The following is a 21182-nucleotide window of genomic DNA, read 5'->3' as shown; positions in this document are numbered from 1 at the left end:
TCTGCCACATAGGACAGAGTGAGTACTGCAGGAACCCTGAGGACTGATTTGCAAATTCAGAGGCATTTGATGCCCCCTGGTGTTTCAGAATGACCTTTTCAGCCAGCTTCAGCAGACATCAGCTTTCAAGAGCCTCCCCCCAGTCCTGCTAGATTCCACACAAGGGATGATGGTAAATCAGGTCTAGTTGCATGTAAACAGTAGCCTCTGTCTGTACTCTGATTTCAGAGTGGTAGCCGTGTTAGTCTGTATCAGCAAAAAGAACAAGGCGTACTTATGGCCATGCCACACTGGGGGCTGCTGGATTCTTAGCATTTGTGAAAATCTGGCTCTTGTTTAGGTGCCTAAACAGGAGTTAAGTATCAGGTGGTAGCCGTGTTAGTCTGTATCCACAAAAACAACAAGGAGCCCGGTGGCATCTTAAAGATGCATGGGGCATCTGAAGAAGTGATCTTTTTTACCCACGAAAGCTTATGCCCAAATAAATCTGTTAGTCTTTAAAGTGCCACCGGACTCCTTGTTGTTTTTAAACAGGAGTTGAGCTCTTTTGAAAATCTGTTTCCAGACTTGCGTGCTGAACATTTGGCCTCAAGAATAGAGCCAGGAACAAGGCAAAGGATTCTAAAACTCAGAGATCTATCATTTAAATTGCATGTTCCCTTAACCTCCTTTTCCTTGCCTGCTTGGTCTTGGATTGTGAATGCCTGGCAGCAAGGACAGCATGTGAGTATTTGGATAGCCCCTAGCACTGTAGCGTGTGATACAATTCATAATATGTAAAAGGAATTTATTAGGTATTAATATGTAACTTCCTTCATCACACAGGATCCCACAGCACATTCCGTACAGGAAGGCAATGAAATGCAACCACCTCTGGGGTGGAACAGGGCAGCTGATCACATCAGTTTCCAAAAAAAGTGGCTGTTGATTATGTGTCTCTGATGTTGCAGAGGTGCTGAGCACCCACAAAACCAGTTAGTCATTGGGAGCTCGGGGAGCTCAGCACCTCTGACTCTCCAGAGCTGGGCACCCAACAGCTGCAGCCAATTTGGAACAAGTTATGTCCAGAGGGAGAAGTAGAGGCCCAGCACTAAAGTGCAGCCACCTCTGAAGTGGAACAGCTGTCACTGTTACTAACGTTCCAGAATTCACAGCCCAGCTGATTTAGAAGAGCCAATAGGAGGGTGAGTTGGACCGTCTGATTTTTTGATTGGCTATTATATATATCTATCATCTATGTAGCGACCAATCGCATAACTCTACCGAAACAAATCCCGCCTATTTTTAGTCTACTTCTCCCCCCCTATTAACTTGTCAATCAATTACTAGTGGGCGATAGTTTGGTTTCCCGTCTATTGGTAAGGCGCACCGTCAATCAGAAATCGGTCTTTCTATTGGTCGTTCAGATCCGTCCGTCATTCTAAAATCAGCCGCCTATTGGTGCAGCTGGCTCTCCATCACTGGGTTCGATTGATAAGCGGAGACGCCAATCAGGCGTTAGTGGCTCTGGATTGGTTAGTGCAAGTGTGTCACTACTCCCATTGGCCAGGAAACGTGCTGGTCGGGTGGGGATTGGCCGCACGGCAGCCGAGGGGGCGGGGCGTTCAGGGCGGTGCCCGGGCGGCCGAGGAGGAGGAAGATGGCGCCGTGAGGGGGTCGGAGCCGCTGCTGCCGCCTCCGCTCCAGCCGGGTCTGTGCACTTCGCTCACCCCTGCCCGGGGCGGGGGGCCGGGCGGGCAGGTCCCGGGAGCCTCGCCCCGGGGCCCGAGAACGGGGGCAGGTCGCGCGGGAGGGGCCGGGCCCGGGGCCCCGGCAGCGGGGAGGGAGCGAGCGGCGCCGACCCTGGCGGAACCGGGACCCGGAAGGGGGCGTGGGGCCTGCTTCGCCCTCCCCGGGCTACGGGCGGGCGGCGCTTCCGGGGCCCGGGAGGAGGCGGGACGGGCGGGGATAACCCGCCTCCCCGGGGACCCGCCGCTCTTGCTGTGCCGGAGTCTCGCGGGGGATTTGCATGGGGCCCCGGTGCATTGGGGTGCCAGGGATGGGCGGGGAGGTTTGCATGGTCCCCCGGTGCATTGGGGGCGCCAGGGATGGCAGCGGGGCGGTTTGCATGGTCACCCGGTGCATTGGGGGCGCCAGGATGGGCGGAGGGAGGTTTGCATGGGCCCCGGTGCATTGGGGCGCCAGAGATGGCAGCGGGGAGGTTTGCATGGTCCCCGGTGCATTGGGGGCGCCAGGGATGGGGAGGAGGTTTGCATGGTCCCCGGTGCATTGGGGAGCGCCAGGATGGCAGGAGGAGGAGGTTTGCATGGGCCCCGGTGCATTGGGGGCGCCAGGGTTGGGCTGGGGGGAGGGAGGTTTGCATGGTCCCCCGGTGCATTGGGGGGGGCGCCAGGGATGGGCGGGGGGGGAGGTTTGCATGGTCCCCTGGTGCATTGGGGGCGCCAGAGATGGGCGGGGGAGGGAGGTTTGCATGGGCCCCCGGTGCATTGCGGGGACCAGGGATGGCAGCGGGGAGGAGGTTTGCATGGCCCCCCGGTGCATTGGGGGGGGCGCCAGGGATGGCAGCGGGGAGGGAGGTTTGCATGGTCCCCCGGTGCATTGGGGGGGGCGCCAGGGATGGCAGCGGGGAGGGAGGTTTGCATGGTCCCCCGGTGCATTGGGGGGTGCCAGGTATGGTAGGGGGGAGGGAGGTTTGCATGGGCCCCCGGTGCATTGGGGGGCGCCAGGGATGGCAGGGGGGAGGGAGGTTTGCATGGTCCCCCGGTGCATTGGGCTGGACATTGGAGGGGCACTAGGGATGGGCAGGGAGACTTGTGTGGTCCCCTGGTGTGTTGGGGACACTGGGATCCGGAGGTTTGCGTAGTCCTTGGTGCATTGGGATCGGGTGAGGGGCACTGGGGTTGAGGGGCATGGAGGTTTGCATGGTCCCAAGTGCATTGAGGTGGGTGTGGAGGACACTTGTGTGGCACCTTGGGGAAGGGGATGAGTAGGCTGCCTGGAGATGGGAATGGTGCATAGAGGGGATTAACTGGGTATCTGCTTCCCTACAGTACATGGGGTACGGTGGGGTGAAACTGACGGGGTTAGCAGGGGTGTGTGGAGATGCAGGGATTCTTGGTCCCTGGGTGCTTGGAGCTGGAGAACCTCACCGGCATGGGATGCTTTGGGAGCCACAGGGTGCAGCGGGACTGTTGCTGATGGAAGTCTCTGCAGGGCCTGATCCCCCTCTCATTCCCTGATGCTGCTGGAGTCCCAAGGGCTCCATGTAACGTGTTGTTTACTCTCAAGCAGTTAAAATATCCACACCCTCCATATGTCTCCTACTGTCTGTTATAGGGAGGCTGTGAAGTACGGGTTTAGAGACCAGAGTCTGGGACCAAGTGACTCAAAACAATATCTTGGGGTTAGGACTGTGTTAAGTCTAAATTATAAGCGTGTGAGTGCCCTGGGAGCCAGTCATCTTTATAACATGACATATATATATATAGTCAAAGCACCAGTAGCCACCTGTAGTATTTTGTTCACGTTCGCACTTCCAGTGTTACAGTGGTATGAAGCTGAAATGGTGAGGGGTTTCCCCAAAAAGTCTATCGAGGACAAAGCCATACAGCAGACTCCGCTGTAGCAAAGTAAATTGTAAGCCTTGTGTTGTCTCAGTGCAGCCTGATGTGCTGGTTGCAGATTTGGTTATAGTGAAAACTTTCTTCTTTGAGGGAAAAGACAGCGTTAAAGAATCAGAATTGATGACGAAGAATTGATTGATGAAGAAACTCCAGAACTAACATATTGATGTTTTGGTGCTAGAGCGATCACTCAGGTTAAACATCATATCTTAAAAACAGTTTGCCTGAGTGATAAACACTTAAGAATATTAAAGGGGTGCTGTTAAGTTGAAATTGACACATTTAAAAAAAATTTTTTTTTGCTAGAGATCACCCTTTGAATTCCTGAAAATAAATTTTATATAAATAAAATTTTCAGTTCCCTTGTGGATGTGTATAAGGGTCTTATTACTTATTCTTTAGTGCCAATTATACAAATTTTTATCTAGCAATAAGAAATAAGGCACACATTTTACAGGGAGGATAATTAACCACTTGAGCAGCTTATCTATGGATGCAATTGAGTTTCTATCACTTCAGATTTTTAATAAATCAGGATTGGATTCTCTCTCTCAGATGTATGCTGTAGGGCAGCCAGAAGTTATGGCTTGATGCGGAAACCATTTGGTGAAATTCTCTGGTCTGCGTTGTGCAGGGGGTCGGACTAAATGATCCCAATGGTCTCTTCTGGCCTTAAATTCATAACACTTGTTTTTCCTTTGCCAGCTGCCTCTATATCAATGGTTCTCAACCTTTCCAGACTATTGTACCCCTTTCTAGAGTCTGATTTGTCTTGAGTTTCCCCCCCCCCAAGTTTCATCTCACTTAAAAACTACTTGTTTACAAAATCAGACATAAAAATACAAAAGTGTCATAGCACATGAGTACTGAAAAATTGCTGACTTTCTCATTTTTGCCATATAATTATAAAATAAATCAATTTAAATATAAAATGGTACTTACATTTCAGGGTATAGTATATAGAGCGGTATAAACAAGTCATTGTATGACATTTTAGTTTGTACTGACTTTGCTAGTGCTTTCATGTATCCTGTTGTAAAACTAGGCAAATATCTAGATAAGTTGATGTACCCCCTGGAAGATCTCTGCATACCTCCAGGAGTATGTGTACCCTGAGTGAGAACCACTGCTCCACAGGGTAACAGTGAAAGCAACTAAACACACAGTGCTTGCCAATCCACAGGGTAAACATACATTTTCTGTAACTTCTTTTAAGCTGTGCCTACACTGAAAATGCTACAACAGCACAACTGCAGCAATGCTGCTGTAGCGCTTCAGTGTAAACGCTCGCTACGGCACCAGGAGGGGTTCTCGTCTTGCTGTAGGTAATCCACCTGCCCAAAAGGCGGTAGCTAGATTGACAGAAGAATTCTTCCGTTGACCTAGCGCTGTCTACGCTGGGGGTTAAGGCGGCTTATTACGTCTCTCAGGGATGTATGTGTTTCATCACAAGCTAATAAGAATGACCATACTGGGTCAGACCAAAGGTCCGTCTAATCATCTCAAACAATTTTACTAAGATCCATTTTTTCCTCCATTAGCCTTAAATTTTGGACCTAATCTATCTGGCAGCCCTATTAAATGTGGAACCAGAGCTCTGCTCACCTACCCAATGTGCATCTCCAAGCCTGCTAAAACCAGGGTTGTGAGTTCAATCCATGCGATTTGGGGATTGGTCCTGCTTTGAGCAGGGGGTTGGACTAGATGATCTCCTGAGGTCCCTTCCAACCCTAATAATCTATGATTCTATGATCTTGTTGACACTAAACAAATAAATAACCATTGTGAAGAATGAGAAATAAAAACAAAATTTCTCCCTCAGCTGACTTTTATGGTTTTAGTAATTATTTTTAAGTTTCCCGAATCTGCTGTCTGACAGCAGTAAACATATATTTCTAATCCTCTGCAAAAGAGGAAGCTTCTGTCCCCATCTTTCAGTCAGTTTAACATCTTACCCTTAGTGGGGACAGGCCTAAAAAAGGGTATGTCTACGCTACCTGCCATATCGGCGGGTAGTGATCGATCTATCGGGTATCGATGTATCGCGTCTCATCCAGACGCAATACATCGACTCCGGAACTCCACCAGGGCGAGAGGCGGAAGCGGAGTCGACGGGGGAGTGGCGGCCGTCGATCCCGCGCTGTGAGGACGCAAAGTAAGTCGATCTAAGATTCGTCGCCTTCAGCTACGCTATTCTCGTAGCTGAAGTTGCGCATCTTAGATCGATCCCCCCCAGTGTAGACCAGGCCTAAGGGCAGGGCTTTGTTACCTAAAGCTGTGATTTGGTGAGGTCAGCTGTAGCCACATAAACAAAGACTGCTTTTGGTTAGGTGGCTGTTCCTTTGTGTGTTTTATTTCCAGTGTAGTTTCTTTCATACATGAGCTCCAGCCATGCAATGTGATCCATATGAGTGGGAAGGATGGTTCAGTGGTTAGGGGGCCAGCCTAGAAATTGAGAAATGTGGGATTAAGTCCCTGCTCCATTACAGACTTGGCCTCGCTGCGCCTCAGTTTCCCATATGTAAAATGGGGACAATACGTTCCTACCTCACAAGGGTGTTGTGAGACTAAAGATTGTGAGGCCCGTGGATCCCACAGTAATGTAGCTAGATAGACCTTTTACACCTGCACAGTCTTCATATCTGTGTAGGCGACTGCCTGCGTAGACCAGACTGCAGGACTTGGAGACATGTTCTGCCGCTTGTGGTACTGAGTATCGATAGGTGTCTTATGTAAGTATTTGCATAGGCTCTTTATACTGAGAAGGAAGTTGTAGATACAAAGGAAAATTTCCTGAGGGCAGAGCCTCAATGAAAGGGGCTAATGATCATTAGGGAAAAAAAAAAAAACAACCCAAACCACTCTTCCCTTTATATCTTTTGTAGACTGTTGAAGATAATGGCAGAGTTTCAAAAAATTAAGTCTTGTGACAAGTGAAGGAGTCGCCTCCCAGAAAACCTACCAATCGTGCTGGTGTGAATGTTCCAGCTGGCTTCTAACAGGCGTTACTACTGGCTGGAAATGGGTTCTCATTGGCTGGCGCGATTGGTAAGTTTTCTCGTTCTTGTTCTACAGCTTGATTGCTCAGATTGCAGTCCTGTGGAGTTTTTAAATGCGTCCTGAACTAATGAAGAGAGCTGTTTAGCCTGCATGCTTAAAGACTCGGTACCTAGACAGTTAGCTAGTACGCACATATCCCTGTGTGTGTATCCTAGGGCAGGAACAAGTCCTAATTGTATTTGCTCAGATAACTTGATAAAAGAAACAACCAGCAGTCTTCAAGGTATCTTTGTTTCATCATCCTCTCAGAAGGCAAGGGAGTAGGAGAACATGGGATGGTGTGAGATTCACGGTTCAGACGGGACTTACCTGGTGATGTGTTTGGCTCTCTGCTTGCCACAGGCACTCTTCTGTGCACAAAAGTACAGTGGGAATGGGGTAGACAGCGCTCTTTGACAGGTTCAAGGGCTGTTCTGTTCCGTTTGGCACTTGACTGTAGTTGTGGCAAAGTGACTGTGAATTGTTCAGTGACTTCTTGGTGAATAAGTGAGTAGCTCACAGCAAACTGCTGTTCGATGATGACAAGTGGTGATCGTTTGCCAAGGAGGAACTTCTCCTGCCTCTCTCAAAGGTCTGTAGCCCAGAAGACGACAGGCTTGGAAACATTTACTCTGGTAAATTCCGGTTCTGTCCCCAAATCGGAATTGGACGGAGAGGTGGGCTCCTGGAAGTTGTGTTTCAGTAGCCCATTGGTCTTACCATGCTGTAAGTGGATTTGCACTCTGCTGCCTTTTCAAAATGTCAAACTGTCACCAGGGGACGTTGGGAGGAAATGGTTGGGTGACAGATTAACATGGGGTTCAGACAGCAAACACAGAGAGATGACGTCTCTCTCCACATTTATCCTCCTAACTGATTTATAAAGGTTAATTACACCCCCCCCACTCCCTTAATGTGTTTCATTTTTTGGCCTGGCTTAATGTCATTCGTGTGCCATCCAAGAAATTAATCCCTAGCAGTTCCTGCTTCTGCTGAAAGGGAGGGTGCAGTCATTTAGGTTGGGCAGGAGTTCAAGCCCCTGGTTTTCTGGGAAGAATGTGTCCTTTTATCACAGGCCAGCTAGCTGGGCACAAACATCTGATGCTTCAGTGGTGGAGAGGTTACCACAGTGAATGAGTGAGAGTGGCTTGAAGGAATGGATGCCCTTCTATCAGAACTGGTGCAAATAATTTCCATCTGATGATGTCCCAGGCTCTGGGAATCTCTAAACTGACTCTGTGAGGATTTATGCACTTGGCCATGGCAGGATGTGAAAGAGCCTTTGTGTAGCTTTGGGAGAAGCCTGGAGTCTCTCCTTACGCCGCATTGAACTGTCTGCTTTTGGGAAGTGGACTCCTTGGTGACTTGGCTTGGAGCCTGCTAGCTCAGTTTCCTTGCTACTCTCTGTTTGGGGAAAGATTCGGCATTGCTCACAGAGAAGTTTTCTGTCTCTGCTGACCAACAATAGTCAGTAACCTGCAGGGCAGTCAAAACAGCAAACAGGGGAATGAGAGCATAGGACATTGACGGTACTAAGTGTTCTGGGTTTAATTGCATCTGAAATAGATAAATAGCCTTTGTCCTCGCCCTGAGCTGTATTAAGCTCAGATGACTGGCTCCTGTGTTGAGTAAAGTGTAGACACACACTGATTCCTAGAGTTACCCCTTAAACTGATATAACATACTGTGCTGCTTGATTTGATTAATTCACTAGGTCTCACCATCAACCTACCTGTAAGAAATATTGATGTAATTCAGTTATATTTACTGTTTATTATTTATATCGTGGTAGCCTGTAGGAGCCGCAGTCACTGACCATGGCCTAATGGTGCTAGGTACTGTACAGACACAGAACAAACAGAGGGTCCTGCCCCAAACAGCTTGTGATCTAAAGATAAGACATGAGACAACAGGTGGATACCGACAGATGGAGGAGCATAAGGAAACAATAAGACAGTACTGGTCAGCACACCAGCTGCCTAACTGTTGTCAAGTTTTTTAGAAGCATCATGGCCCAGGAGAGTTTGAAGGAGGTCATGGGGGTGGCTTCGCAGATGGTTACAGAGATTCTCCTTCCATACGGGAGAGGCAGTGTGGAAGAAAGTGCTATCGAGCACTATTCAAGAGCTACCCACCTTGTCTGAATCGCTGGAGATGTTGTCAAATCTTCTTGTACCTGGTGGTAAATAGCCCCAGGGTTCACACTCCTGGCACTTCAAGGCTGTATTCCTTTCCTCCCATCTTTTCACAGGCTGATGCTGACTCAGCTGTTGTGTGCCATGTGTCTCCGTGCCTGCCATTCTGTTTCTCTCCCATTGTGGTGTCTTCCCTCACACTGTTGCTTAGGGTGTTGGGTGCTGTTCTTGGGTGGTGTGGATACTGCATCCTTGATTTGACTGCTGTGGCTCACGGCGAGCGCAGGGTGCATGGGTACCATACGTCTCCCCAGGGTTGGTAGCTGAAGCTGGCGAGCTGAGCTGCAGTACAACCTGCCTACCCATTCTGAGATCATCCCAAGCTTTGCCGTGAGGACCCGTCTAATTGTAAATGGGCTCCTTTTGCTCATAGCAGCAAAGCGAAGCAAACTAGAACTAAACACTTCCCCTCCCTATTAGCGAAGACTTGGCTTCTCCATGTCATGAGTGGATCACTTTTCTTGGATTTCAGCGTTTGCCTTCTGCTTATGGGGAGGCGTGTCTTCACGAGGGGGGAAAAAGGTGGTTTTGCATCATGTGTTAGTGTGCTAGCATAGACTAGGCAATTGGTGTTTTTACAAGTGTTCGCTAGTCGAGGTAAACCCTAGGCCCTCCCCACGTTCATCTCGACACTCGTGAAACTACAGACTGTCCACACTGGGATCTTACCATGTGCAAACCCAACCTCTTTTTCTTAGTGTGGATGCAGCGTTTGGTTGGGGCTAGTGTACTGACAGTGTTTCTGACAGTGGGTGCCAGACCTTTAGGCCTAGGATCACCCCTCCCTTTATCTCTCTAAGATGTGAGAGTGGCTGTCAATATCCATGTTCCTCAAATGTCCATAACTCCCCATTTCAAATTGGTACCCTGCCAGTGATTGTAACGCAGAGAGTCCGGGCTTAGAAAAGCTCCCACTGGCATGTCTTCTGGATAAATATTATCAAGCTATTGAGCCATACCAAGAAAGTTAGGTGGGATGACCGGGTCATTTACCAAAGGAAATATCATGGATGAAATGTCTTTCTACTCCAAGACAAAAGACACCGCAAGTTCTAAGGAAATAGGAGGGTCTTTCCCTGGCTTCACTGTATTTAAGCCTGTAAAAAAAACAATCCTTTCTGCTGTGCTCATTGCAACCTTCCTCATTCCCTGCTGTCTCGCTGGAGTGTGCAGAGTGAGGGTTAGGGCCGAGAACTTGCCCACTCCTGTCAGAAGGATGTTCAGTGGAGAAGCACAAGTATTTCCATTAAGTGCTAACAGTATTAACCTTTTCACTGCTGACGGTCATACTGGAAACCTCCAGCGAGTGCTGACCCTGTCAGGTTCTGATGCTGTGTAACAGGAATATCGTATCTAATCAGAGTACTCCAATAATTGAGATGGTTGCAACTGCAGTCTCTGCTTCCATCTGCTAAGTGTATCAGGCAAGCTCTTTTCTTACCGTGTCTCCACCTAGTGTAGCCTCATCCTTGATCTGAACGCTTCTCTCTTCCCATTCTGTATACTCCACTGTCTAGCTCTGGCTCTGATGAAATCATCCACCGTGCATTCTGGTCCTCCCTGTCCATCTGCACGTTCACATTTTCCTTTCAACCTCCCGCAGTTGCACTGCCAGCAGGGGACCTCCAGCAGAGAGTTATCCCAAAATTGCATAATGACTTATCCACATTCTGCACCAATAACACACCAAAGAAGTCACAGCACTGACTGTGTTTTCAACCCAAAACAGCATTAAAACTTTACCCTGATAGAAAACTTCAGGCATGTCTACACTGCAAAAAAAATAACCCCATGGCAGTGAGTCTCAGAGCCGGGGTCTGCAGGCTCAGGCTCGCACTGCGGCACTGAAAATAGCTGTGTAGGCCGTTTGGACTCCGAAGCCCGGGGCATGGGGTGAGCTTCAGTGCCTGAGCTCCAGCCCAAGCCACAATGTCTACGTGGCTGTTTTTAGTGCCAGAGCACAAGCCTGAGTCTATAGACCCAGGCTCGGCGATGCCTTGCCACAGGGGTTTTTGGCAGTGTAGACATTCCCTTGGAAGCAGACACAAGGTAACGTGGACTTGCAGACAAAGGACTGGACTGGGAGTCAGACCAGAGGATCTACTCTTCTTTCTGCTGCATGGCCTGGGGCAAGTCTCTGGGCCTCTGTTTCCCCTCCCACCCTTTCTCTGTCTGGTCTGTGTAGATTGAAAGCTCTTCAAGGGAGGGACCGTCTGTCTCTTCCTCTGTTTGTACAGCACCCAGCACAGCAGGGCCCCTGGGTGCTGCTAAGACACAAATAACTAATGGAGGGATCCAGCCATTTCCCTCTGCTGTTTGCTGCCCATGGTGACATAATGGTCCCATCTACAATTAGCAACAATCTGTGCAAAGGCTGAAATAACAAATTGCGGAATGATAAAATCCCACTTCACATTAAGGCGCACGCTGCCAGTAACTGAGCCATTTGTTAGGTCAGCGCTGATGATTTCGGAGGGCGAGATCAGTTCAGAGGACTGAAGTGCTATGTGACTCCTCGGGGGCTGGGGGGTGATGTAGGAGGGAGAGAACTATGCTCCTTGTTGTCACCATTCGCCTTACTCCCCCCTCTGTGTGTTTCCTTCCTGCAGATCAAGAGGACAGCATGGCCGCCACTGCAGCAGTGAGTCCTAGTGAATACCTGCAGCCTGCTGCCTCCACAGCACAGGTGAGAGGGAGATTGCCTGGCTCTTTACCGTGGCATTGAGCGCTCCGGGACACACCCCACTCACAGCTGTGTAATGTGCTTGTGAAACCGTTTTGCTAGTGGCTGCCTTGCTGCACCCTCAAGGGATCCGCATCTTCTGCAGCGCTTCCTCCCCGTCTCTGTAGAGGTTGGTGCTGTTGATTCGGAAGGAAGGGTGGCCTTGTAAAACCCAGGACCGGAAGCCAGGTCTCCTGGTTTCTCTTCCTAGTTGTGCCGCCGAGTCACTTTGTGGCCTTGGAGAAGTCCCTTCCCTTCTATGTGTCTCATTTCCCCCATTTGCTTAATGGGTCTAGTAACACCATCCTGTCTCCAAGGGGGATGTGGGGGTACATGTACGGAAAGTGCTTGGAGATCAAAGGCACTGGTGATGGGTAAGGAAGATTCTGACAGCTGTACAGAAACCTTAGACGCTTGCTTTGTGTTTACATCACCTCTGAAACTGATCTCCTGCGTCAGCTGAACCAGCTCAACTCGACCCCGTCTCTCATTCCTGTCTCCTCCTCTAGGACTCTCAGCCCTCTCCACTAGCCCTGCTGGCAGCGACATGTAGCAAAATCGGTCCTCCCGCCGTGGAAGCCGCCGTCACTCCTCCAGCCCCGCCGCAGCCCACACCTCGAAAACTTGTCCCCATCAAACCCGCACCAGTTCCTCTGGGTTCCAGTAAAAACAGCTTTGGGATCTTGTCGTCGAAAGGGAACCTCTTCCAGATCCAGGGGTCTCAGCTTGGGACGTCCTATCCCGGGGGGCAGCTGGTCTTTGCCATTCAGAATCCAACCATGATCAACAAAGGGGCCCGCTCGTCTACGAACATCCAGTACCAGACTGTCCCACAGATTCAAGCAGCAGGGGGGCAGACCATACAAGTTCAGCAGAACCTTGCCAACCAGATTCAGATTATTCCCGGCACTAACCAAGCGATCATTACCCCCTCCTCTTCCACGCACAAGCCCGTGCCAATCAAGCCGGCTCCCGCGCACAAGGCCGGGGCGTCATCTGTGCAGAGCGCAAGCAACGTCGTCAAGCTGAGCGGCGGCAGCAACGTAACGCTCACCCTGCCGGTGAATAACCTGGTGAACGCCGCCGAGTCCGGCGCTCAGGCTCAGATCATAGCCGAAAGCCCGTCAAAGCCCTGTAAAAAGACTAGAAAGAAAGCCATGTCGCCGGCCCAGACGACCACCATGGCGGTGGCCGAGCAAGTAGAAACGGTGTTGATAGAGACGACGGCGGATAACATCATCCAGGCAGGAAATAACCTGCTGATCGTGCAGAGTCCTGGCTCAGGCCAGCCAGCGGTGGTGCAGCAGGTCCAGGTGGTCCAACCCAAGCAAGAGCAGCAGGTGGTACAGATTCCCCAGCAGGCCCTGAGAGTGGTCCAGGCGGCCTCTGCCACGCTCCCTACCGTCCCCCAGAAGTCCTCTCAGAACTTTCAGATCCAGGCAGCTGAGCCAACTCCTACGCAGGTACCAGGTCCTTGCCCCTTTCTGGTGGGTATTTGTATCTGGGAGATCCACCAGGGATCCCTGACGCAGCGTGTGGTGCATAAGGAAAGGCAGAGTGGCCTGGGGGTACTGCAGGAGACAGGAATCTCGTTGCAGGCAAGGTTCGTGTTTAGAAATGCCTGGGCAACTTCTCCTTTCAAGCTGCGCCTTGCAAGCCCAGATTTCCATGTTATGCAAGCACGGTGGTTTGCTGTCTCGCGAGGGAGGTGGAAGGCTTATTTAAGTCTGTTGTACAGAGAGGGGTTGATGTCACTGGTGTGTGGCAAGCAGCCACCTTCCTGTGTGTCAGAAGCTTTTCTTGTGATGGATCCTTGCAGGACTTGCCTTATTTTTACATAGCCTGCTCCTGATTCTTGACTGATCACGACTAGGTGGAGAGATCCAGGGCCGTCCCAATGCTGGGAAGGCACAGAAAACTCCTCTAGCAGGCTGGTCGTAGTGTGTTAATTACATTTAATTCCTCGTGAATTGTGGACTTACTACGGCCTTGGGTGTCCTGGACCTGAAGCCCATCATTCCGATCCTTTGGGTCACACCGCGCCGTATTTGTGCTCTTGCTAAGCGACGGCTGGTCTGATTCCTTTCCCGTTTCCTTCTTCCTTCAGGTCTACTTCAAAACACCTTCAGGGGAGCTGCAGACCGTGCTGCTTCAGGAAGCCCCGGCTGTGACGGTGGCCCCTTCTCCCACCTCGTGCAGCAGCCCCGCGTCCCGCAGCTCCCAAGCAGGAGGAAGCTGCAAAAAGCCAGCCGCACGCAAAGAACGCACCCTGCCAAAGATTGCCCCTGCCGGAGGCATTATCAGCTTGAACGCGGCTCAGCTGGCAGCTGCGGCCCAGGCGATGCAGACCATCAACATTAACGGTGTCCAAGTCCAAGGAGTACCTGTCACCATCACCAACACCGGAGGTGGGATATGCATTGTTACACACTGGTGCTAGGGATCTGACGCGGGCTAGGGGGAGAAGGAAATATCTGAGCTCCCAAAGCCTTAATGTTCTGGAGGCCAGGAACTTCCTAGCTGGCAGCGTAGATTTCAGTTGGATCCCCCCTCTTAAGCCAAGCCCTGGTGCCCGTGACAGAGTATTGCAGGGTGTTAACTGCCCTACAATTCTATAGCCCCTTTCGTCCCAAAAGATCCCACATAGCATCTCTGCAGCCCTAGGGGGGCCTCTCCAGGCCCTTCCTGGGAAAGCATTGCCTGTTAGATCAGCTGTGCTGAGCTCCAGCTGGGGACGCATCACTTGGAAGTAACAGAGGAGGAGAAGGACCTCGGAGTATTGGTTGATCACAGGATGACTCTGAGCCGCCAATGTGATATGGCTGTTTAAAAAAGGCAAATGCAGTCTTGGGATGCATCAGGCGAGGTATTTCCAGTAGCGATAAGGAGGTGTTAGCACCATTATACAAGGCACTGGTGAGACACCATCTGGAATACTGTGTGCAGTTCTGGTCTCCCATGTTTAAGAAGGATGAATTCAAACTGGAACAGGTACAGAGAAGGGCCACTTTTGGATGATCTGAGGAATGGAAAACCTATTTTATGAAAGGAGACTCAAAGAGCTTGGCTTGTTTAGCCTAATGAAAAGAAGGCTGAGGGGAGATATGATTGCTCTCTATAAATATATCAAAGGGATAAATACAAGGGAGGGAGAGGAATTATTTAAGCTCAGTACCAGTGTGGACACAAGAACAAATGGATATAAACTGGCCATCAGGAAGTTTAGACTTGAAATTAGACAAAGGTTTCTATCCATCAGAGGAGTGAAGTTCTGGAACAGCCTTCCAAGGGGAGTAGTGGCAACAAAAGACATATCTGGCGCCAAAACTAAGCTTGATAAATTTATGGAGGGGACGGTATGATGGAATAGCCTAATTTTGGCAATTAATTGATCTTTGACTATTAGAGGTAAATATGCCCAATGGCCTGTGATGGGATGTTAGATGGGATGGGATCTGAGTTACTACAGAGAATTCTTTCCTGGGTGCTGGCTGGTGAGTCTTGCCCACGTGCTCAGGGTTTAGCTGATCGCCATATTTAGGGTCGGGAAGGAATTTTCCTCCAGGGCAGATTGGCAGAGGCCCTGGGGGTTTTCGCCTTCCTCTGCAGCGTGGGGCACGGGTCACTTGCTGGAGGATTCTCTGCACCCTGAAGTCTTTAAACCACAATTTGAGGAATTCAGTAGCTCAGACATAGGTTAGGGATTTATTACAGGAGTGGGTGGGTGAGATTCTTTGGCCTGCATTGTGCAGGAGGTCAGACTAGACGATCATAATGGTCCCTTCTGACCTTAAAGTCTATGATTCTAACGGGGTTCACAGCCTCTCTGAGCTACAACGTTAATTAATGAATGCAGGGATTGATAGTCACGCCTGTCTGAGGGCTAAGACTTGCTCTGTTAAGTCCTGAACCAATCTCCCAAAAGTCCTGGTAGATGTAGGGACCAGTGAGTTTTAAGGTCACCCACTTACCAGACCACCCTGAGACTAGAGGCAGATGGTTTGGAGAGCTGGAATTCCTGCTTCGTCCTAGTCTATCCCTATCAGGTGAAACCATCCCTCCATCCGATTTCCTTGATTCTTTTGCCTTTCAACTCCCTGTTATTTAAGCAGCAGCTATTTAAAACAAAACCATTAGTGCTGGAACCCAGTGACTGATACCACCCAAAAGTTTGGAATCCCAGCTTCCAAGCAGAGTAAAGCCTTTATCTCTTATCTCTGGCACATGGGGTTCTCAAACTTCATTGCATTGCAGCCCCTTCTGACAACAAAATTACTACATGACCCCGGGGGAAGTAGGGGGATGGAGACCAAGACCCGCCATCCTGGGTGGGGTTGGAACTCAGCCTTAAGCTGAAGTCCTGGGCCCCAGCCAGTCTAACGATGACGCTGGTGACCTCATTAAAATGGGGTTGCGACCCACTTTGGGGTCCTGACCCACAGTTTGAGAACCGCTCCTCTAGCAGGTGGTGAGTTATTCCCTGCCACAGTCACATGGGGAAGGCTATTGTGAAGGTGCTTCCAGTAGTCAGACCACTACAGACGCTTTCAGGATCTCTAAAATTTTCCAAGTGCTGGTCCCGGACTAGTGATTAGAAAGAAATCCAATGAATTCTGAGTGGCTGTGCGTCCTGAGCCATGGCAGCTCCTGCTGGAAAATATCTATTTTCATAATGCCCTTGCTGTTCAGTTCTGGACACAGCCCTGTGTCCCCTTCTTAGGGCAAGTGGCTTGCCTACTGTGCCAGAGAAAATATCAAAAGCACAACTGCCATCTTGCATTTGTGCAGGCTGGAGGTAATGATGAGTCGTAGGCCTGGTCTACACTGTGGGGGGGAGATCGATCTAAGTTACGCAACTTCAGCTATGTGAATAACGTAGCTGAAGTCGATGTACTTCAACTTACCGCGGTGAGTCGACTGCTGCCACTCCCCCGTCGACTCCGCCTGCGCCTCTTGCGGCGGTGGAGTACAGGAGTCGACGGGAGAGTGCCTGGGGATCGATTTATCGCATCTAGACTAGACGCGATAAATTGATTCCTGCTGGATCGATCGCTATCCGGCAGGTAGTGTAGCCAAGTCCCCAGATCTCTTTGGCAACAGAGAAGTTGCAAATACTGCGCTGCATTCCACTCCTCCTGTTCCAAGGTGGCATGGCAGACATAGACGCTTCCTTTCCTAGCTGGCTACGGAGAATCATTGCCTACATCTGCCCCCACCCAATGTGGTAGATTGACCCATTGCTCTCAGTGGCAGGTTTTTGCATTCCAGAGATCAGATGGGAGGCTTTTGCTGCAGGGAACATCAGGAGAGGAATTTCTGTCTGGAGAAAGGCAGTCTGCTTTCGGATCCAGAAAGACACGCCAGAGGGCTTCTTCCTCAGCAGGAACTGGGAAGATTCCCAGCCGGTTTTTTAAGTTGGAAGCTGTTCTTCCTCATTTGGCTAAACCAAAGCAGTGTAAAATACGGAACAGTTGCTAAGTGAGTTGCCATGATTCGTGGCTTGCACACACATCTGTCCCAAACCCAGCAAATAAACGAATCGGCACTGGCAGATATTCACCCCCGTCAGCGTCATCCATCATGGTGTAGTGGTTTCACAGTAAATTACCAGCTTCCAACGTAGGGTAGATGGCTGAAGAGGCTAGTCCTGAGATGATAATGGGACCTTCCACCTCAAGGGTTGCAAGTTCAGATCCAGCTCAGGCTCCGCAGGGCCCACTGGCTTCGGTCTGAAGAGGTGCTGAGCTGACCTTTTTCAGCAGCACTGAAGGATGTTGGATTTCCGTCATCCAGGGGCCCTGGGAGGATCAATTCCACTCACTGACATTGACAGCAGTTTTCTTCTTTCCAGCCCCTGGCGCGGCCCAGGCTCCTGCCTCCCTGAAGCCAGAGCTTGGAGCTGGCTCCTCAGGGTGCCAGGTAAGTCCCGTTTTTTTTGTAAATATATTGCACGTTTTTTCAAAGTTTCTTTTTCGTTTCCTGTTCCGATCGTTCCCCACCCCAAAGGGTTAAACTGAAAACTTTGAAAAACCGCACAGTATATTCAGAAAAAAGGGACTTGCCTCCCCTTTAAAGGGCCAGCACCACGGGGGGCGGGGATCCAGGGCCTTTGGGACACCGCATGCTGGGGTGGCACAGAGGAGAAAGGAAGTGCTGAGTAGGGACTGGTCACATTATTGGAGCCGGTTCGTTTCCCTTTGCCAGGCCTCCCTTGTAAGGATTTGATCTGCTTAGGCAGCTGGAGCGTTACCTGCGTGAGGAGTATGGGAAAAGAGGGGTGTACAACACCATCAGCGAGAGGGCTGCATCCCCCCCTTGGAGTCGGGGGTCCCCAAGGGGGACGCTGAGCAGCAGCCTTAATACCCTTCTCCCTCGGCTTCTCATCCGCAGGCCAGCAGCAGCTGACGGTCCAAAACGTCTCTGGCAACAACCTGACCATCAGCGGCCTGAGCCCCACCCAGATCCAGCTGCAGATGGAGCAGGCGCTGTCCGGGGAGATCCAGCCTGGGGAGAAGAGGCGACGCATGGCGTGCACCTGCCCCAACTGCAAGGACGGGGAGAAAAGGTGAGCGGGCGATGGGTCGGGGAGACACACGGTGCCAGCCGTCTTCGCCCACCCCCACGGCAGCAAGAGTAACGGTTGTGATGGTTTCCTGTCCCTCCAGGTCAGGGGATCAGGGGAAGAAGAAGCACATCTGCCACATCCCTGAGTGCGGCAAGACTTTCCGCAAGACCTCGCTGCTGCGGGCCCACGTCCGCCTGCACACGGGCGAGCGCCCGTTTGTCTGCAACTGGGTCTTCTGCGGGAAGAGGTTCACACGCAGCGACGAGCTGCAGCGGCACGCCCGGACGCACACAGGTCTGTTGCCCGCCGCCCCTGCTCCCCATCTCCCGTGTCCTGCCAGGATGTTTTGCATGTAGTCGGGAGGAGAGCCCTGCCGCGTCTCGGAGCTGGTCTCGTGGGACTGTCTCCCCCCCTCCCCTGCTTCTGCTTCGCCAGTAACCCCAGAGCATGCCGCCGCCTTGCCCGCTGGGGTCTCTGCTGCCTTCGCGTCACCCCAACCGCAGCTTGGCACGGATCTGTCATCTCCCTGCAGGGCGAGGGACAGGGTTTTAGCTGTGCACACGGGGAGCTGGGCGGGAAGGGGACCATGCATCGGTGCGTTCCACCTTCCCGGCATGAGGCTGCAACGCACGCCCTTCTGCGCTGGAGCGATCGAGTCTTGGGGGCTTGGCTGCAGCAGCGAGCGCCGGCCTCTGGCGCATTGAACGTTGCTCTTGTTTCCCTGGCAGGTGATAAGCGTTTTGAGTGTGCGCAGTGCCAAAAGCGCTTCATGAGAAGTGACCACCTGACGAAGCACTATAAAACCCACCTGGTCACCAAGAACTTGTAGGATTAGCGGCAGCCAGACGGGGGCCGCCAGCTGGCCCTCTAAGCACTGGCTAAGCCCCGCACTGTCATGGACAGTCCCCGGCAAGGGTACGGCGTAGGGGTTGGGCAGCCAGCCAGCCTGGGAATCCGCAGCCGTAGTCGCGCTCCTGGCTTTGATACCCTCCCAGAGGTGTCCGCGCGGGGAGAGGAGTCGTTGCTGAGCTTCCTTCCTTGGAAGCCATCCACCTTCCAGCACAATCCTTGGGAATCCAGCTCCTTCCTCCGCAGAGCGCGTCAGAGCCGGACGTTGATCGCACGGGCCGGGACGAAGGAGAAGCTCTTATTTCCAAAGGAAAATGCTGACATGGGTGCGAGCGGCAGCCCCTCCTCGCTGCGCCGCAGGCTGGGGGGACTGAACAAGCAGGGCCGTGTGTAAACGGCACAAGGATGCCAGCGAAACTTTCTCACGGCCTCCCCCCCGTGCTTGTGAAGCTTTGACACAGCAGGGGGCAGCACTCCACAGACAGCCCACCCAGCGCTCTGCGGCACATTCCTACTTTATATTTAAAATCTATAAATATCTATAAATATCTCTCTATATAAACTCCTTTGGAAGGTCCTTTTTTTCTATGGAAATTGTTGCCTTACGCTCCCAGCTCCCGAGTATGAACACTGTGTATCGTGAGTGCTTTTTTTTTTTATTATTTAATTGTGCCCGGTTAATAATCTCCCCTCCCAATCCTTTTCCCTCCAGAGTTCTTTTCCAATAATGAATTGAAGAGGTTTTTTTTCTCTCCACTGATTTATTTTTCCTTTTCATTTCCCAGTGACATGGCGTTTCCTTTCGAATCTTGGATCTTTAAATCCTCTTTTGCCCATAATGCCCCCCCACACACACTCCTCCCTGCAGCCCATCACTGTGTATAGTGTATATTGTATCATAGACTATATTGCTTCCGTGTTTACTACATGTTTCAAAAACATATGGCTTGTTATTTTTGAGCTTTTAAATTAAAAAAAAAAATCCACTTTATTTTTTAGGTGTAACTGCTTGAGGTATGTTTTATGAATTAAGTGACAGATCTGTTATTCTTTATTAACGATGTAACTGGCTGGCTGGTGCAGAGTCAGCCAAGAGTTTTTTCTTGCTAAATAAATTTAGTCGCCAGAGGCAAACCCAGCATGGGAAGCAAAGGATCCTTTGTCTCGTAAGCGTGACGCCCGGTGAGAGAGACCTGCTTTTGAGGAGAGGTGAGGAGGTTAGTTGGGAGGTGACCAGCTCAGTTGTTTAGACACAGCACTAAGAGACCTGCTGAGATTTCAACCCCGTCCACTGGAGCCACCTACGTTGTCTCTGCCCCAAGGAGCTGACAATCTAGACAAGGCAAAGGCTGGGAGGAGAAAGATCCGCACACAGAGGGGAAGTGACCTGGTCAGGGTTAGTGACAGAGCTGAGAATGGATCCCAGATGTCCTGAATCCCAGGCCAATGCCCCACCCACCAGACCACACTGTTATTTGTATTAAGGCCCCATTGTGCTAGGAGCTGTACATTAGAATAAGAGACAGTCCTTGTTGCAAAGAGCTTTACAGTTGCTGCCCACTGGCGTTCATCTTTTGGAGTAGCTCTTTAATCCTCCCGAGCTTCACCCAAAAAGGGATCCTGTCGGTGCAGTCAGGCCGGACCTCAGAACCATCTGTGGGTCTGTGAGCCCTTCCCTGGATGGGGCGACACAAGCTTTACCCTCTACCCTGCCTGACCTTGGGAAATGAACTGCTGGTTCCCCCCAGACGAGTGTCCATGTCGAGATGAGCCACCATTGCCATAATCCCCCTTGGGGGCATTCTCAACCAAAAATCAGACGGAGGGGGCTGGCCCCTTAAAAGCCCCTTCTCCAGGCCTGGGGCACTATTGGGGAAGCCCTCATGCTGTCCCTGCTCTGGGTACCCAAAGGCCTTCAATCAAGCCCCGTTCACCAGCACTGGGCAGGAAAAAGTACAGCCAAAGGCTTTCAAAAGCTGCCCGGTGACCTGGAGGGCGGGAGTCCCCCTACCTCCATCCCTCCCCCTCCACACACACAGCTGCCCCTGCTGTGCCCTGTTAACATCTCCTGGAAGCGAGAGAAGGATCCTCTTAAAGGAGCCAGTGTCATCGTCAGCTCATCCTCGGGAATGGGAAGGTGGGAATTGCTCCATTCTGAGCCAGTAAGTGCACCAAACTGGCCACTTTGA

At 51.1% G+C, this 21182-nt stretch overlaps 1 protein-coding gene across 5 annotated transcripts; it reads left to right on the top strand.

Moving 5' to 3' along the window:
- The first annotated feature begins 1456 nt into the window (after positions 1–1456).
- SP2 (Sp2 transcription factor) lies at positions 1457–20131 on the top strand. 5 transcript variants are annotated; one of them, XM_039516575.1, is made up of 8 exons: positions 1554–1690; positions 6509–6671; positions 11467–11543; positions 12089–13042; positions 13687–13987; positions 17970–18144; positions 18245–18438; positions 18873–20131. In XM_039516575.1, the coding sequence occupies exons 3-8, from the start codon at positions 11481–11483 to the stop codon at positions 18971–18973; spliced, it is 1788 nt and encodes a 595-aa protein (XP_039372509.1). In that variant the 5' UTR covers positions 1554–1690; positions 6509–6671; positions 11467–11480; the 3' UTR covers positions 18974–20131. The 5 variants fall into 5 exon arrangements, with proteins under 5 accessions (XP_039372511.1, XP_039372513.1, XP_039372509.1 ...); XM_039516576.1 differs by lacking the exon at positions 1554–1690 and adding an exon at positions 5808–6355; XM_039516577.1 differs by lacking the exons at positions 1554–1690; positions 6509–6671 and adding an exon at positions 1457–1514.
- Positions 20132–21182: the final 1051 nt, after the last annotated feature.

The sequence above is a fragment of the Mauremys reevesii genome, linkage group 27, assembly GCF_016161935.1.
Source record: "Mauremys reevesii isolate NIE-2019 linkage group 27, ASM1616193v1, whole genome shotgun sequence".
NCBI lineage: Eukaryota > Metazoa > Chordata > Testudines > Geoemydidae > Mauremys > Mauremys reevesii.
This window is presented reverse-complemented; position numbering and strand designations above follow the sequence as displayed.